This window comes from Melitaea cinxia, chromosome 2 (genome assembly GCF_905220565.1).
Source record: "Melitaea cinxia chromosome 2, ilMelCinx1.1, whole genome shotgun sequence".
Taxonomy (NCBI): domain Eukaryota; kingdom Metazoa; phylum Arthropoda; class Insecta; order Lepidoptera; family Nymphalidae; genus Melitaea; species Melitaea cinxia.
The window spans coordinates 1236514-1256277 of record NC_059395.1 but is presented as its reverse complement, the minus strand read 5'-3'; the positions used below and the strand labels follow the sequence as shown (position 1 = coordinate 1256277).

At 38.8% G+C, this 19764-nt stretch overlaps 1 protein-coding gene across 1 annotated transcript in view; it reads left to right on the top strand.

Annotated features, from left to right (window-relative positions):
• Positions 1-19317, top strand: part of LOC123662811 (neuroligin-4, Y-linked) — a 75315-nt gene extending 55998 nt beyond the window's left edge. Inside the window, exons 4-11 of the mRNA XM_045597610.1 lie at positions 66-182; positions 6360-6485; positions 9656-9794; positions 10164-10376; positions 10632-10770; positions 17128-17279; positions 17837-17995; positions 18465-19317. Of these exons, the coding sequence (XP_045453566.1) occupies positions 66-182; positions 6360-6485; positions 9656-9794; positions 10164-10376; positions 10632-10770; positions 17128-17279; positions 17837-17995; positions 18465-19317 (1898 nt within the window). The remainder of the gene's footprint in view (positions 1-65; positions 183-6359; positions 6486-9655; positions 9795-10163; positions 10377-10631; positions 10771-17127; positions 17280-17836; positions 17996-18464) is intronic.
• Positions 19318-19764: the final 447 nt, after the last annotated feature.

Here is a 19764-nt window from a genome sequence, read left to right as displayed (position 1 = left end):
ATAGATTAGAATGGTAAATTCATCCGTTCATTTACATAATGCCTTAACGATTATCCTTGTTTCAGGTCTCCTCTTCCACAGAGCGATCTTGATGTCAGGTTCGGGTCTGAGTCCTTGGTCGCTAGTGGCCGACCCGAACAAATACGCTGAAATTGTCGCCACTCACGCCAATTGTTCGCCTGGTAAGCAAATTCTGTTTTTACCTTAATTTACGAATTGTTTGCAGAATCTTCTAAGTATCCACACAGACAAAATACATTTTATTGAAAAAAATAGTGGGTAAATTAAGTCTACGTGTCATCTTAATTAGTTTTTATTTTTGAATACCTTGTTTTTTTAATCCTGTGATTTTTATTGATTAATTAATTGGATGATTAATAATTATGATTGATTAATTGGTTCAGCCACTCCCGACGCTCCGAACTCTTTCCCGACGAACCCGAGGGCTTCGTGCCCCCCAGGATGGCTCGGCAGACGCCGGACGAGGAGGAGGGTGTTCCCCCACCCGTCACAGAGGCTGAAATGGAGGCGGCGTTGTCCCGCCTTCGGAGTAAGAAGAGGGCGCCGGGTCCAGACGGGGTGCACGGGAGAGTACTTGCGATCGCTCTCGGGCACCTCGGCAACAGCCTCCGGGAACTTTTTGACCGCTGCCTGCGGTCTGGTCAGTTCCCGGGGACCTGGAAGGAGGGTCGGCTCTGCCTACTTCCTAAGGCAGGGCGGACACCGGACTCGGCTTCGTCGGTGCGACCGGTGGTGTTGCTGAACGAAGCTGGGAAACTCTTGGAGAGAATAGTGGGTTCCCGGCTCGTTCAGCACCTGGAGGAAGGCTCGGGACCCGGACTATCAGAATCTCAATTCGGGTTTCGAGCACGCCGGTCGACAATCGATGCCCTCAAACGCCTGCGGGCGGTGACGGGTGAGGCGGAACATGGGAGGGAGGTGGTGGTCGCGGTGTCGTTGGACATCGCGAACGCCTTCAACAGCCTCCCGCACGCAGTGATACGGGAGGCACTGAAATTCTTCGGAGTGCCTCCGTATCTAGGGAGGCTGTTGGAGGCGTACCTCTCCGATCGGAAAGTAGGCCTCGAGAATCGGTCGGGGTCCGTGGAGTGGCGGCGAGTCGGCTGTGGTGTCCCGCAAGGATCGGTGCTGGGCCCGATCTTGTGGGACATTGGTTACGACTGGGTCCTGCGAGGCCGTCTCCTCCCCGGGATGGGTGTCATCTGCTATGCGGATGACACCCTCGTTTACTCTCGGGGACGAGACTACAAGGAGGCGGCGCGGCTGGCCGAGGTCGGACTCGACCTCGTGATCAGCCGCATAAAGAGTTTGGGGCTTCGGGTCAGAATTGACAAGACCGAAGCCCTCCTCTTCCGCGGGACCGGACGTAAGGGACCCCCACCGGGGGCTACCCTGCAGATCGGAGAGGGGAGGGTCAGGATGAGCTCCCAAATCAAATATCTGGGGCTCATCCTTGACGGAGGGTGGACCTTCGGCCCACACTTCGCTGTGGTGGGACCGAAGGTCGTGAAGGTGGCGAGTGCACTGGGCAGACTCCTCCCGAACCTCGGAGGACCCAGCGCCGCCTGCAGGCAGCTATATTCCGGAGTCTGCCGGAGTATGGCGACGTACGGTGCCCCGGTTTGGGCGGATCGCCTCACTGCGAGGAATAAGGCCGCGCTGCGGTCTGCGCAGAGGATCATCGCGGTGAGGGTGATCCGGGGGTACCGTACGGTATCGTGGGCTGCAGCACTGCTCTAGCCGGCGATCCCCCGTGGGAACTCGTGGCGGAGGTCCTTGCCGAGATCTACTCATACGTCTCGGGTAGGAGGGCTCTCGGTGAGAACCCCACGTTGGACGGGATCCTACGGGTGCGCCGGATGGGGCAAGAAGCACTAATGCGGAGGTGGGGGGAGGACCTGGCGGAGCAGCCGTATGGCACACGCGTAACGGCTGCCTTGCGCCCGGTCCTTGAGCGGTGGATGCGCCGTAAGCGCAAACCCCTCACCTTCCGTCTGACGCAGGTTCTCACCGGGCACGGCTGCTTTGGTGAATACTTGTGTCGGACGGCCCAAAGGGAGCCGACGACTGAATGTCACGATTGTGGCGCAGCGGTGGACTCTGCCCAGCACACCCTCGAGGTGTGCCCGAGATGGACGGCGCTACGTCGCGATCTGACGACAGTCCTCGGAGGGGACTTTTCACTGCCGAGCGTTATCACCGCGATGCTCGGCGACGACGAGTCCTGGAAGGCGATGGTCTCCTTCTGCGAGACAGTAATGTCCCAGAAGGAGAACGACGAGCGGATGAGAAAGGGGGCCGCCGACGAGGCCTCCGTCCGCAGGCGACGAACGGGGGTGCGTAGGAGGCGCTACTTAATGCGTTTCCAGTAACGCCCCTGTGCCCATGTCGGGCCGGGATGGGAACCCGGTCCTGCTAGACATGGCATCGTCGGGATTGTTCAGAGGTGAGCTGGACAGTCCCATGGAGGAGAAGTCTGGTCTTTTCGCCGAGGCCAGCCTGTCGCTGGAGGGATCCTGTTGCCTGCAGATCCGGGACCCTCCAATTAAAGCGGCTGAAGGCTCCCGCAGGGGTTTTGGTCGGTAGTGCACCCCCAAGTGCTAAGCCGACATACGGTCTAGGAATGCCTACCCGGGCATCCTGGATATCACCCGTAAATGGGTTACCCTGCGATATCAAAAAAAAAAAATTGGTTCAGCCACTAATACCCTAAGATGCAACCACGTAATACTTTAACTTCATCACTCTCACTCAAGTGATAACACACAATTGCTGTTGGGTCTCATTTGATCGAATTTTTTTTTCGAATTGTGGAGTGCTGTTAGCGGCCTTTACAGCGTCACTGGTGAGAGGGGCCGGGCACTAAAGGCTCCGGCCGCGAAGGAAGAAGGGGAGCCCTCTGGGAGGGCTCGGAGGGGAAAAACGCACGCCCTAAGGGTGTCTCCTAGCGAGATCGCACCTCGGCTTAGAGCGTCGTCGTCGGAGTGGAGGAGGCGCTATGCGGAGCGCTGAGACGGCCTACGGACGGTCCGCTATGCGCCTAGGCGCGTGCGGGGACCTCGCCCTCGCCGGCGGGGGCGGTGTGTGTGTGTCCTGTGTGTGGTGGTGTATATGGCGTTGAGCTCCGTGATCCTATCGTCAGGGTCGGTTAAGACGTGCATGGGACATCTTTGTACTGTCTGTAAGTTACCTAACCTATGTATTTGCAAGCCTCTGCTACAAGAGGATTTGGGTGACTGCGCGCCCTCTCAAAATACGCTGTAGCGAATATTTTGAGATGCGTCGCGATTGAATCGATCTTAAGGTCGCGATGTAAGTCGACATTACGCACGTACCACGAGTACGTGGCAGTGCATAGAAACTTGTTTTGAATGATTTGGAGCCTATGGATGAAGGTTGGCTCCACGTGAGCGAAGACAGGGCACGCGTAGGTTATAATAGGTCGTACGCAGGCCTTGTATAATGTCGTCTTATTTCTAAGAGACATTTTACTCCTCCCGCATAGCAGCATGTGCAATCGACCTAGTACGAACGCTGCCCTGTTTCGGATCCGGTTGATGTGGGCTTTGAACGAAAGTTTACTGTCGAGAATGACGCCTAGGTACTTTGTTTCCTTTAGCCAAGGAATCGGAGTGCCGTCCGATTCGTTGGCTTTTTTTTTTTTTTTCGAATTGTAGAGTGCTGTTGGCCCTAGCGGCCTTTACAGCGTCACCGGTAAGAGGGGCCGGGCACTAAGGCAAACCGGCCGCGAAGGAAGAAAGGGAGCCCTCTGGGAGGGCTCGGGGGGCAAAAACGTCCGCCCTAAGGGTGTCTCCTAGCGAGATCGCACCTCGGCTTAGAGCGTCGTCGGAATGGAATTCCTTGGCTAAAGGAAATCCGACCTATATATCACAATCAAAATGAAGCGTTAACGCGATTTAATTAGATACTAGCGACATCTATTAATATAATAATAAAAACTCTAGCTCGTCATTGCAGTGACCTCTATTGACAGTATAGTGAATTCAAGCACGATCTTATGATGCTAGTGCTATCTATTTGCACAGTTAGGAACTTGGATCAATACTTTAATCAATTTTGTTTTCATGTTTTCCTCAATTACAAAATTCAACAAAGCTTATTTATTAATTTACTTAAGATTTAACTCGATCAAAATTATGTTATTATAATTAAAATTAGATACCTAAAGATCTGTATTACCTGTTTACCGTAGGTTATCCATCACGCTGCACTGCGGTTAAGGGATGATTATAATATATTTCTTAAATTCAGTACTTTGGAATATTTTTAGCCAACTTTCAAAAAAGGAGGAGGTTCTCAATTCGACTGTATTTTTTTTTATGTATGTGACTTCAGAACTTTTGACTGGGTGGACCGATTTCGACAAAAATTTTTTAATCGAAAGGTAGGAAAAGGTGGTATGTGGTCCCATTTAAATTTATTTAGGATCTAACAACTACTTTTCGAGTTAAATCTAATAATGCGTTTTTACTTGACGCTTTTTTCGTCGAGCTACGTTGTATTTATACCTCATAACTTTTTACTGGATGTACCGATTTTGATAATTATTTTTTTGTTGGAAAGGAAATATCCCTAGTTTGGTACCATGATAAGGAAACTAGAATTTGATGATGGGATCTCAGAGAAATCGAGGGAAACTCTCGAAAAACAACATAACTTTTTACTAGGAGTACCGATTTTGATAATTTTTAATTTAATCAAAAGCTGATGTTTATCATGTGGTCACATTTAAATTTTATCGAGATCTGATTACTGCTTTTTGAGTAATCTTTGATAACGCGTAGTTACTTGACTATTTTTTCGTCGATCTACGTTGTATTACTTGTCGATGTAATTGAAGTCGGTTTTGTTTCGTTTGCGAGTAAATACAATTATTAAATTAATACTTTCAGTTAATTCGTATTAAATGCAAAATCAAAAATGAACTTCAATATCCTTCGATGACAATAACAACAATTTCAATAACGACCTTCCCCCCCTCCCCACTTTCACGTTTTACTAGAACGCACTCTGACTATGATGTCACAAATATCACATTCAACTTCATGCTTAAAACACACACAAATCTAGTCAAGCTGTGTATATATCATCATTACAGCCTATACAGTCCACTGCTGGACATAGGCCTCCACAAGTTTACGCCAAAAATAACGTGAACTCATGTGTTTTGCCCATAGTCACCACGCTGGGCAGGCGGGTTGGTGACCGCAGTACTGGCTTTGTCGCACCGAAGACGCTGCTGCCCGTCTTCGGCCTGTGTATTTCAAAGCCAGCAGTTGGATGGTTATCCCGCCATCGGTCGGCTTCTTAAGTTCCAAGGTGGTTGGGGAACCTTGTTATCCCTTAGTCGCCTCTTACGACACCCACGGGAAGAGAGGGGGTGGCTAAATTCTTTAGTGCCGTAGCCACACAGCATCATATATATACATCGTATTAATTTAAGCTTGTGTTTGTTACACCAACAATTGTAGATTCGTATGATTTGTGTTATGATAGAACCCGAGTATTCCAATGACTTAGTTTTAAATTTGCTATCAAACAAATCCAGCAATGGATAAAAGAATAAAATACTACCAGAAACTATGTATTTAGAATGATTGCTAAGCAACTTTACCGGACTAAGGCAGGCTTTAATAAGTACTGTATATTACGCAAGTAGCGCTAAAAGTTGCTAAACTCTCTATAACATCATATCATCGCTTCTATATACCGATTTTAATAATAATTTTCGCTTCAGCCTGTAATGTCCCACTTCTGGGCATAGGCCTCTTTCTCCATGTAGAAAGATCAGAGCTTAATCCACCACGCAGCTCCAATGCGGGTTGGCGGATATATTCCCTACTATGAGAGTAACGATCGCTATCAGGTGTACATGATAACAACCGGGACCGACGGCTTAACGTGCTCTCCGAGCCACGGTGGGGAGACCCACATGGACTGCACAAACACCCAGACCACGGCAAACACCTGTATGGCCAATACAAATGTTTGTCATGTGCAGGGATCGAACCCGCAACCGCCAGCGCAACAGGTACAATCCATGGCTGTGACCGCGGCGCCAACGCCGCGTCATAATAATAATTTTAGACTGAACAATTAAAATAAGAAATAATGACACAGGATGTCATATAATATACACATAATTTTTCACGATTTTAACTCAGTCTAAAATATTAATATCAAATATAGAAACATTTAGCACTTGAACCTTTTTAATGAGTATCTCAAAGCTAGTCTCGTTTATTTAAAAAAATATAAAGCTTAAGAGATTGAAGTATATTTTTATTGTTATATTCTAAATATAATTCCGTTCTCAGAACTCACTCCGCCCGCTTTGCTGCGGTGTTTACGAGAAAGGCCGCTAGAGGCTTTGTTATCTGCGCCCGTCAAAGCTCCAGATTTCGCTTATGCCTTCGGTCCGAGCGTCGATGGAGTTGTTATCGGTAAGTTAAGTTTTAAACATACATAAAAATAAGACTGTTCACTGAATATGTAAAGATATCTTAGAAATATTTACATACTAGCTGCCCGGGCAGACTTCGTTCTGTCAAAAGTTCAGTCAAAGTCAAAATATGGAGCAGCCCGACTGGGATAGCACCTCGATCTTACAGAAGATCAAAGCTAAATAATACTGTTTTAAAGCAGTACTGTGTTCCTGTTGGTGAGTGAGGTAACCAGAGCTCCTGGGGGGGGGGGGGGGTTGGTGATAGGATCACCAACGCGCTTGCGATGCCTTTGGTGTTGCAGGCGTCGATAAGCTACGGTAATCGCTTACCATCTCGTGAGCCGTACGCTTGTTTGCCGACCTAGTTGTATAAAAAAGTGCTAGCGCAACATAGCTTTAATTACTTTAACAACTGCGTCAACCCCTAGTTGCTCTATGCGTAACATAATGTTCGAAACTATTAGACATATCGTCTGCTTGAAAGAAAGAGTCTATAAAATTAAGAAATTGTCACGTTGAAGAGACTGATATTCTTCAAAGTAAAGCCCGGTTATAATGTCCAGCGTGAAAACTGTGACCGAAGGACAAACAACGGGAAAAGTTTCAGGAAAATTCTCAAGTACGAATGGACGGAACGTGACGTGAATACAACTTTATACAAGATAATTCTGTTTAGTCGTCTCTCCACAACTTTGTTGTTTCGGAGGATTATGCGATGTTCAGTTAGTTAGAGATTCATGTTATGTTAATAGTGAACAGAAAGTTTGATTTTAGTTACTGAATAGGGTTTTGGATTCGGCGTTTGTAATACGATTTTTATTCGACATTTTTGGTAAATCGGATAGAATTACTCTACTCGATTAAATTGGAGTGAAAGAGTCTGTATTTTATATTGTTGAGTAATAGTTTGACTCCAAGTTTCGAAACGATTATATGTACATATATTTTTTTTTCTTATAAGCGCAGAGAACGCTGAAATTAGAATGGTCGAGCGAGCGCGAATTTAAATATTAGTCAACTGTACGTTTTAATGTATAGAATTTGTAATAATTATCCTAATATTAGATGATTCAGTATTTTTTTTTTTTTGTAAATAATAAATATCTACACAATACACACACGGTCGTCTGTTCCTAAAGTAAGAAACTTAATGCTTGTGTTATAAGTAACAGTAAACTTACTTATAAATAATACAAATAAAAATAAACAAACGAATATTTATATTACACCCAGACTCGGGTTGGGAATCAAACCCACAACCCTTGGAACAAAAAACAGGTTCGCTACAAACTGCGCCAACGAGCTAGTTAATATTGTGTCTCTACTAACCTTGCCTTGGAGATCAAGCTCAATCCTCGGTCCCGGTTGCTGTCATAGAGACCAACACTTCTTCTGTATGTGAAATAGGCCTTTGCCTTGGGCAATGAATCTTTTATAAGGTGACTATATTCATTCAGATGTACATACGCAATAAAATCTTAAAAAAAATTGAAAGAATAAAACGCGTAAATCTAATGAAAACGAATGTTGAAATATTACTGGATATGACGTCAATGCGATAGCACAAAGCGGAATTTATGCAGAGTTTGTTTTTGTTTGTTTTAGAAATAAGTTACGTAAACGATGACATCATATAAACGCTTTAGCCTGTAATATCCCACTACTGGGCATAGGACTCTTTCCCCATGTAGGAGACGGATCAGAGCTTAATCCATCACGCTGCTCCAATGCGGGTTGGCGGATATATTCCCTACCATGAGTAACGATCGCTATCAGATGTACATGATAACGACCGGGACCGACGGCTTAACGTGCTCTCCAAGGCACGATGGGGAGACCCACAAGGACTGCACAAACACCTAAACCACGGCAAACACCTGTATGGCCAGTACAAATGTTTGTCATGTGCGGGGATCGAACCCGCAACCGCCAGAGCAACGGTTTTTAAATATAAGTTTACCTGTTTCCAAAACTATGGAGGTAAATATTAAATGTTATTAGTTTTGAATACGTTAATATTATACACATGATCGATTTTAAGCGACATGTTTACGCCAGAAATCTTAAGAACAAACATTACAGGCTAAAATATGTCATGCAACGAGTAATAAAAGCCAAGTACGTACATGTATATAAGTTTGTCATTTCTAATATAAATACTCGTACCAAATTTATTTTACCCTAATTAAATATTATCATTCGAACCACTGGATTCAAGGTCTACCCTTATTCTGTGTCTTGTATCTGTAAATGATAGTTTTTGCGGATTCCGCAATTGTGAACGCAGAAATACTCGGTTGACAGGCCGTTCGCGTCCGAGCTTCGTTATTAAATTGTCCCACGAAGTTTTCTCATCTCGTTCCCTTGTGTCGTCGATGTTTTCAGTTATCTCGGTCGGTTCAACGAGGAATTCTTTTGATTTTTGCACTCACTTCTCCGTGTTTTTCAACGTCAAAGAGAAAATTTTTTTTCCAGAAGTTTTAAAAGGATTTTTTATCGTGTTGTATTCTGATAACCTTCGATACGGGTGTATTTCATTGGCTGATTCTGATTTATGATTATCTAACGGCACTTCTCTTTTGCGATCTGGTTGTCCCAATGTACGTAAAACTTACCTCGCATAATCTGCACAATGTCGTACCTAAAATTTTCACTAAAGTCGATACGAAAATACTTAAATTTCCGTATACGTTAATGTAATCCAAATAAAACGTAGCTCAAACTTTATAATGTATACTAGCTGTTCCCGCGTTAAAATAAATAAATTTCTAAAATAAAAGTAGCCTAAGTTATTCCTTACTATATTAGCTATCTGCCAATGAAAGTCCCGTCAAAACCGGTCCAGCGGTTTCAGAGTTTACCCAGAACAAACAGATAGACAGACAGGCAAAAATTGTAAAAAAATGTTATTTTGATTGTATGTATCGTGTATATATCCATATGCATTTAGTAAAAAGCGGTTATTTTAATGCTACAAACAGACACTCCAATTTTATTTATTTGTGTAGATAATATAAGATTTATTTTAAAACACTTCAACGAATAAAAATATACTGAAAAAGTGATCTCTTCAGAGTAGCAATGTATTATCAGGTCACGTATGCTTAGAAGTGTGTTCAGATCTCGTCTGTACTTGGAACGCCTTGACCTTTATATTTTTTTCCACAGATACTGGAGATATGCTCGTCAACCCCGAGTCAGGGTATGAATGGCAGGTGGCGCGGGCCTCGCTCGGTAAAGGAGCAACTGCGGTTAATATTATCAATGCGGTGTTAATGCGGAAAAGTGCTATTGCTCAACTTACAAAGTAAGTAAAATTAATTTAACACTTAACTACACAGCACACCATGTAGGAAATTTTATTTTTGTTTGAAAATCAGCACCTTTAAGGATGTAGTCTAGAGGTAACATCGAAAAAGTTAAGAAAATTATTGGGAAATAGGTTTTTCACCGTACTGCAAAACGGTATCTTTCTCCGTGAGAAGAATATTATTGTTTATCGGAGACATATTGTACAGAAGTGTGCGGTGTTGTCAACTTGTTGTCTTTTTCTTCCATCGTTATGTAAATCTACTTTAGAATGTAAGGTTTTGCCAAAATTCGATGTACGTGCTATATTTTTATTTTCAAAATTAGCTTGATATGTACATAAATACTTATACTCCTTTCCTTACAGGTACGATCTCATGTTAGGAGTAACGAAAGCGGAAGCCTATTTCGCTTTCAGCGGTGATGACGTCCAATATGGAATAGAGGCAGATAGGAGGTCTAAGATTTTAAAATCCTTCGTAAGAAATACTTATAGCTATCACCTCTCGGAAATCTTAGCTACTATTATCAACGAATACACGGATTGGGAAAGACCTGTGCAGCATCCTATCAATATCAGGTTCAATTATCTTGAAATATTTTTCTGTTGTTTTTTTTTACATAAAAATAGTTTTTCAATTTGATAGTTAAGTTTGATAGTTAATTGTAATTATACATCGTGTAAAACAAAATAATGTAAATTTAACTTGACTTAAAAAATAACTTAGAATCGAGTAAGTGAAAATAATTATGTTAATAAAGTTTAAGTGTAAGTGTTTCTAAATATTATGAGAAGCAAAATTCAATATTAATATAACGCTTTAACTTTGATCAGGGATGAAACTCTCGAAGCCTTAAGTGACGCGCAAGTGGTAGCACCAACTGTTTTGACAGCGGATACTCACTCAGCCCTAAGACGAAATTCGTACCTCTATGTTTTTGACTATCAAACTAAATATGGAGACTATCCACAGGTAAGATTTAAAAAATCTCTATTAGAGTACATTTAGTTTAAATATATTTCAAGACAATATATAGGAGGTCTCTTTATACTTACTGACAGTTACCAACATCATCTTCCTGCCCTTATCCCACTTATGTAGGGTCGGCACAACATGTTTTCCTCTTCCATTCCTCTCTATTATTCGTCACTTCAGTGCTTACTCCTTTCTTTCTCATATCCTCACTCACACAATCCATTCATTGCTTTTTCGGTCTGCCGATCGCTCTTCGTCCTTCGACATTCATCCCATAACAGTTACCAACAATCAACTCTAAATTAGTCGGTCTTGCATCACTAACAGCGTAAACAAACTTGGACTAATTCGATGTACAAAATGGAAAGCATTGGTACAGTTGGTACGCTTGCAGATAAAGTCTTTTTGACCCATGATAAAATGATATTCCTAGAATTGAAAGCTTCGATTGTTATTTGCTAAGTTACAAATTTATTTTTAAACTTTTAACTGAAAAGAGTATATTTTTAAAATAAGTAGATCACTAAATATGTTGAATAAAATTCTAAAGACTCATTAAGTGCATTAGGGGTTGTGTCCAAAAATAAAATCTTGCCAAATTCGATGCTCAATTCACTATGGGAGTCCAACCTGGCAAACGTAAGATGCCTTTTTATAAATTTGCGACACAACTTGGCCAGTTAATATTATTTTCTTGCAGGCTTTGCCAAAAAGCATAATCGGCTGAATTCCTTTCTTATTTATTCATAGCATAACTAGCGTGATAAAACTTTGGTTATTGGTTGCCAGAAAATATTGAATGATAAAATATGTTTCGTTTGTAGAATTTTAAAATATGACCTTGTTTTATTTATTGTTTTGAGTTAGTTTGTTTTGAAATAAATCAAATATACCAATGTAAATATAAAGAAATGGAATACATTGTTTTAGAAAGTAACAATCCGATGAAAATGTACTCTTTGTTCAACTATGATACCGAAGGAAATCTTAAAGGATAATATATAAATATTTACTAATTTAAATAGCCTTATAATTGATGAGATTCGGTAAAGTAAATATTTAAACCTGAAATATTAAGTGACTTGAACATAAAACCGTTTATATTAACCGTTGATAATTTTATAATATACTACCCTTAACATAGTTAATTTTAATTTGTATTCCCTTAAATATTTTAGTATGTTTACGAAACGCAAGTTTTTAGAAACTCATATTCAAATTTAATTTCGGTTAAAGTATCGTAATTTCAAATGTTTGTAAATACGCTAATCAAATTTTCATAGCTGAATAAACGAACTTTAAACTTCCGATCACTATTATCTGAGATATGCAAAACTTCGTTCTTTATAAGCGCTTTGTTAGCGCGAGCTATTAATAAACTGGAATATCTCAGTTATAGTTGTTGTTACTAACGAGTTACCGAGCCAATGAGGTGGTCAGGCTACCTACTATCTAAATTACAAGCTCGTTTGAGCTAACGTACTTTGTTTACTAGTTTAAAATTGACATTTATTTTTCTTTCATTGGCAGACGGTTCAGTTAACGATTTTATATACTATGTATTATTATTGAACACAAATACATTTTTTATTGTTGGTGTGTTTATTTTAATGGCTTTTAGTGCGACTTAATTAAAATCTTTTTTCGTATTGGATTAGTTTTGAAAAATTTACTTACAGTAAAACCTTAACTAACGTAACTCTCTCTCTTTCTATCTTACTAACTTATATCTCTCTCAACTTTCGTTCGTCTGGCCTGATCGAACTTTTCGTAATGCTCTCGCACGCATTCACCATCTCCAAGTCAAGCGTACGTAAAGAAGTCTTACTTCGACAAATGCTTCAAACTCAACGGACCCAAGTAAGACTTTCTTGTGTGTGTCTCCAGAAACATACACAATGCACAAACACAAATGTCAAAATGTTTGTCACGAGCGTCGTCATATGTATACTGTATTTTAACACAACTTTTAGATACATTCGGTATAGTTGCAATCGCTTTTAAGTTAAATAGATCGTGAAGTAGAATTTACCGATTTTCCTGATCTGTCCTCGCCAAATTTAAATCTATCGCAGAACGAATAAACTATGTTATTTTTGGACTTCTGCCAAATGCATTTATTAGTTGAGTTTGGTAATATACCGAATCCTTTTAAGGCCTTATTTATCGTATATCTTTTACTTGCACGCGATATTGATTTAACGGTGTATTCTTTATATCCGATTTGAGTTATTTGACGTTATGTGTTGTAACGTTTATTATCTATAACTTCAAATTCGGTGCTTGTTTTATTATTTTACTAGCTGTGCTCGCGACTTCGTCCGCGTGGAATTTAACAAAAAAGTTATTGTTCAGTTCGCAGACTTATAAAATAAATAAATTTCAAATATAAAAGTAGCCTAAGTTACTCCTTGTTACATCAGCTATCTGTCAGTGAAGTCCCGTCAAAATCGGTCCAGCTGTTTCAGAGATTAGCCGGAACAAACAGACGGACAGACAAAAAATGTAAAAAATGTTATTTTGGTATAATTATGTACCATTTATTCATTTGCATTTGCTCAATTTTATTTATTTGTATAGATAACATCGTCTCAACATTCCAATTAGTACGTGTCATATCATATATGAAACTTTAAAAACCTTTCTTTGTATGTGTTTATTAAAATAAGATTCAATGTATTTATTAACCGACTTAAAAAAAAGGAGGTTACCCAATTCGACCATACATATATACATATATTTTTTAAATGTATGTTCGGGAATTACTTCGTTGTTTACGAACCGATTTTGAAAATTCTTTTTTTTTTTTGGAAAGGAAATATCGCAGTAAGTGTAGTACCATTATAAGGAAACCGGGATTTGATGATGGAATCCCAGAGAAATCGAGGGAAACCTTCTAAAATAGTAGTGACGACTAGTGCGTTTATTAATTTTTTTCGTCTAATACGTTGTACTACTTGTCGATGTAATTGAAGTCGGTTTTCTTCGTTTGCAAGCAAACAAAATTATTGTTACAAATTCAGCGTATGGTCCGCACCGCAACAACCGCTCTGGTGTAGTGTTGCGAGTAGTCGCCTAAAGCACCGACGGTTTGCGGTCTCGATTCCCGCTCGGGATGGATATTGATATTTATACAAATATTTCTTACCGGTTCAGCTGTCTGTCCTTGTGGGTCTCCCCACCGTGCCTCGGAGAGTACGTTAAACCGTCGGTCCCAGTTGTTAACATAAATACCTGATAGCGAATATATCCGCCAACGCGCAGTGAAGCAGCGTAGTTGATTAAGATCCAATCCTTCTCCTATACGGAGAAAGAGGCCTATGCCCAACAGTGGAATATTACAGGCTGAAATCTGTAGTAATTTCAAAGACATTGAATCAAAAATATATTTAGAAATTTCGAAGACATTTGGACAAATCGTCATCAAACCAACATTTTATAATTTATTTATTTATTTATTTACTTATACGTGTACCATACACAGCACAGAAAAAATTATAAAACAAACAAGAATGAAATATAATCAAAAAGGCCAATTAGGACCATCCATCCGCTTAAAATTTAAATTAACAAACGTGAAAAAATAAAATACAAGGAAAAACGCAAAAAAAAACTTATTTTCATATTAAACTTATAAATACCCATGGGAAGTATAATTTAAATACAATTAACTTAATATGGAAGGAAGTATAACATATATAATAATGATAATAATAATAGTGAACATTATATAAATATTTATGAAATGTATATAAATATATATATATATATATATATATATATATATTTAGTTGTTGTTTTTATTTATTTTTTAAAAGAACTATTGTTTTATTTTGTTTTGAAAAATATTTTTGAACCGTTGAAAATATCTACGTCTTGAAATTTTAAATATACTTCGTTGAGCATTTCTATGTCAAAACGACCGTAACATAATCCGTGTGACATAAATCTTAAGCGTCTTGCCAATCTCGTGTACTTTAGATAAACTGCACTGTCAATACAGCTCCAAACATGTCTCTTTAATATATTTTTTTACATCTATAACATTCACACACAGTCGTCTGTTCCAATAGTAAGCAAATTAATGCTCGTGTTTTAGGTAACAGCTGACTTTTATAGCTAAATAGATTTTGATAAATATACATAGAAATAATACATTTATTCATCATCATCATCATCATCATCATTTCAGCCTATCACAGTCCACTGCTGGACATAGACCTCCACAAGTAGACGCCAAAAATGGCGTGAACTCATGTGTACATTTATTAATAAATGCAAATATTGCACCCAGACTCGGGCGGGAATCGAACCCGCAACCCGCGAACCAGAAAGCAGGTCCACTACAAACTGCGCCAACTGGCTAGTCGAAAAACACAAAACATTTCGATCGGTAGTATGGAAAGTTGTAAAAGAAATCATCGCTCAAAAGCTGCCGCGTCTTTCATTTGAACGTTGTATGAAATGAAAATGTTACCTCACATTTTAATATTACCTTTTGAAAATCGGAACGTAGCTGGAAGTCAAATATTGAGCATTGTAAAACTCCATCTCGTTCTATATTTATCATTTATTCATCACTTCAAAGCCGTTTAATATAACGGTAATTTTTTCTTTGTAAATTATTTATTTCTTTTTTACTTTAATGTAATTGGTCTGTATCTACGAGTATATATTGTTTACTAGCATCCCGCCCTGGCTTACTAACAAAAATTTTAAAATATTTTTCCCCCAAATTTTTTTGAAAATATAATAAAGCCTATGTCTATGCCTATGTGAAAGAATTTTTCAAATCGGTTCAGTCATTTCAAAGCCTATTCAATGCAGACAAACAATTAAATCTTTCCTCTTTATAATATTTATTGTTTACAAAGGTTTGTAATAACGAATTATAAAGTACATACTAACATATATAATTATTCGTACGATTTATTTTTGTGTTACCCACACATTAGGAAATTCTAAACATTTTTTTTTAATTTTATATCATATCAAAAATCGACCGTTCCAGCGGGGATCGAATTTGTTTAGAATTTCCTAATGTGTGGGTAACACAAAAATAAATCGTACGAATTAAAAATAGCATGGTGTCGTCTACTGTCAAAGAATTCATTGTAAGGTGAAACTTTGAATAATTACGAGTGCTGTAAAGGACTCACTATAGACGGCGCCACAGTCGCTTAGACCGAATATAAAATCATCATATCAAAAATTTTGACCTAGCGAGTGCATCGTTCCATAGCTTAATTGGCTAAAGCACCGACACGGTAAGTCGGACATGCAGGTTCGATCCCCGCTGGAACGGACGATTTTTGATATGATATTAAAAAAAAGTGTTTATATATAATTATGTAGAAATAGTAAGATTTTTAGAGATCCAAGCTAAACAATTTAATTATTCATAAAATTAACAAAATCTACGTAACACACTGATATGACTTTACAATTCGAAATCCGAATCAAAATCATAAGCAACTTTATTCAAATAAACTTCAAAAGTACTTTCGAATCGTCAATTTACAAATTAACATTTTAAAGTAATTATTATTATTTTTTAATTGAAGCCACCGATTCGGAATGTAGATTCTGCAGAGAAGAATCGGCAAGAAACTCCGCAGTTACTCTTTTGAAAATAATATATAAAATGTATTTTAGTTCAAAGTTAGTATCTTACATGGAATACCGAATCAAATCAAAAATAACTTTATTTAAATAGGCTTCAAAAGTACTTTTGAATTGTCATTCATCTTCTATATGTTGCCATGCTATATTTTTTTAGGTTTATTTTATATGGATACAAAATTACACTCAGATTAAAGATGGATTATTGTGAGTTATGTTTGCGAACATTAGATCTTTTACTCATTAAAATATATTTTCCTATAATATTTATACATCTTACATACGTGAAGCAAAAACTTTAAACCCCTTTTTACGAAAATTGTGCGGACGGAGGAGTATGAAAATTCTCAGACTTATAGTTTATATAGAGAAAGAGTGTAGGATGCTCATACCTTTTATAAAATACATTCAATCAATAAAAAAAAACATTACACACACCACCAAATGTCAAAATGTCAAATGTTGACACACGCACGCATATTATATTCTTTTGATTGTCAAAGTCTGTAGTCAAATAAAAAAAAATTAAAAAAATGTTCTTTATTTTCATAATATTTTGGTTTTATTTATTAAAAATTCTAATTATCGTCGAATTTCAACCTCTGGGCGACCACTACTTAGTATGATTGCGAGGGTTTTGTTTACATGGATAGAAAAGTCTTAAGGGAAACGTTTATATGTAGTTTGATAATGTTAAAATTAAAATTAAATTTATTTATGTGTTTAAATCAGCGTCAAGGTTGTATTCACGGCGAGGAGCTTCCCTACATATTCGGAGCACCTCTCGTCGGTGGACTGGCACATTTCCCTCGTAACTACACGAAATCAGAAGTGTCGCTGTCTGAATCTGTCATGCTTTACTGGGGAAATTTCGCAAAGACTGGGTAAGATTCTTTTTTTCTTTTACGCTCTAACCATATTATTTAAATTATAAATAAATAAATAATAATAAATGAATATCCACACAATACACACACGGTCGTCTGTTCCAACAGACTGGTATAGCTACATTTTTTTTTTTCGATAAACATTTATAAATAATACATATATAAATAAATATTTATATTACACCCAAACTTGGGGTGGGAATTGAACCCACAACACTCGGAGCAGAAAGCAGGGTAACTACAAACTGCGCCAACGGGCTAGTCTTTGATTGATTCTTAATGAATAATTAGAGACAAATAAAATAAAAGTTTGCAACGTTTTATACTTTGTATATTATTTTAATTCCTTTTGTAAATAGCAGTTCAGACTTACAATTTTATATCGTATGTTGTGAACTATTGAGACGAGCCGAAAATATAATTTTTTTTGTTACTAATTAAAAAATAATTGTCAAAAACATTTTCGAGTGGTAGAACAAATTATCACCAATCTTCGAAATTTAAGAGAAAATAAAACATATGTGTAGTAGTTAGTGACACTGTACTTGTTCTAGGAATCCCAATGAAGCTCAAGAAACTGATCCAATAAGAGCGGGAAGGCAAGAGAGAGTAAGAATGAAAAATATTGAATGGACTGCGTATGAAGCGGTTCACAAGAAGTATTTGAATATCGATATAAAATCAAAATTGAAGAATCATTATCGAGCTCATAGGTAAGAATTATTTATCGAAGCTATACTTCTTTTGGTACGTTAGGGAAAAATGACGAGAACAAATTTTTACAATGCGCGCGCACACCGTCGCAAAAAACTGACATCCCGAAGTTAGCTAGTCAACGAAGAAGAATCTAGTAACGTGAAGTTAGCTAGCCAATGAAGTATAACTTCTTACGTGCGTACATAACACACGCTTTTTTATCGATATGACTACCTATATAAAAATTTCCATATTAAAGTTTTGGATGAGATAGATTACTTGCGATTATTGGGATCATGATTTAGCCATATGCCATTGCTGAGCATAGGCCTCTTTCAACATGTAGGAGAAATAATTGGAGCTTAGTCCACCACTTCATTGTGGGTTAGCTAACATATTCATTATCTTGACGGAATTTTCCAGATATTTTATTACTTGTCAATATTAATTACTATATGTACCTTACCAAAATTATATTGTTCTCAGACTATCATTTTGGCTAAACTTGGTGCCTGATCTCCATCGCCCCGGTGGAGAAGACGTGCCTCAGTCACATCATCAACTTGAAAACGAAGATTCTTCGTTGCAACCTACGCTTAAAACATTTACACCGCCATTTAAGAAAGTTACAGAAATGGTGCTAACCGATTCTGGTGTGGCTACTAAAATACCATTGTTGTCTGTTTTGAATGTTACATCACCATTAAATTTTAACATTGTGGGCTTAAGTGCTGTTACTCAAAGTACTATCGGAATGTCTGAGGTTCATACAAAAGATGGATCAACGACGTCGCCACCAGAGGATGGCTTCGCAGCATATTCAACGGCTCTAAGTGTAACAATTGCTATAGGATGCTCATTACTCATACTTAACGTTCTCATATTTGCTGGAGTGTATTATCAGCGAGACAAGACTAGAATGAATGGTCAAGACCACCTTAACGGATCGCATTTAAAAAAACGTGTAGAGAATGGCCAGATGCCGAACAACATATGTGGTGATCTGGAAGGTGCTTTATCATTTCAAACGAGTTTAAAAAATGATCCAGCTACAATCTTAAGTCATCACCATACACATTCGCATCATCAATTACCTCCACCTGAATTTGCCGATCTACCTAGCAATAACGTCGCGGGCATGGCGACATTGCCACGAGCACCTCCACCGCCTAAAATAGGTAAAAGTAACATAAATACACTAGCCAGTGGTCAGTTGCAAGAGAATCAGCCGCTGTTATCGGCTCATCAAATGCAAATAATGAATACTAGTACTCTTACAAAGAAAAATACGCAGTTAAATGCGAAATCCAACGTGACTATGGAGGAGTTGAGGGTGTGACGCCAGCGTGCCTGACTGCAGCGCGCCGGCAGTTGCAGTGACGTGGTACATCACGATGAGATCGTGTGACTCCCGCCGGACCTTCTCAAGTGCGTTACAGATTATATTTAAACTTTGAACGCGCTTGCATCCAGAAGGCGTTAATAGTGACAAATTTAAAAGACGTGACTTTACTAGTGAATGTGACGGTATAGACAATCCACATGAAGTAATAATATTACCATATCTATAAAAGTTGATAGTAAATCTAAGTCAGATTGAAGTGTTTAATGACGATGTAATGGACGTTATTGGTGTATTCGATGTAAATGTTTGTATATACGTAGTATGTAGATTGTAAGTTTGTGTACATAATATACGATAATGAGGCTCAGCCGCATATCCATCCTAATTATGAAGGTTTACTAAACATTGTCGAACTAAAGTGAGCAATGTTTCAACTAAAAT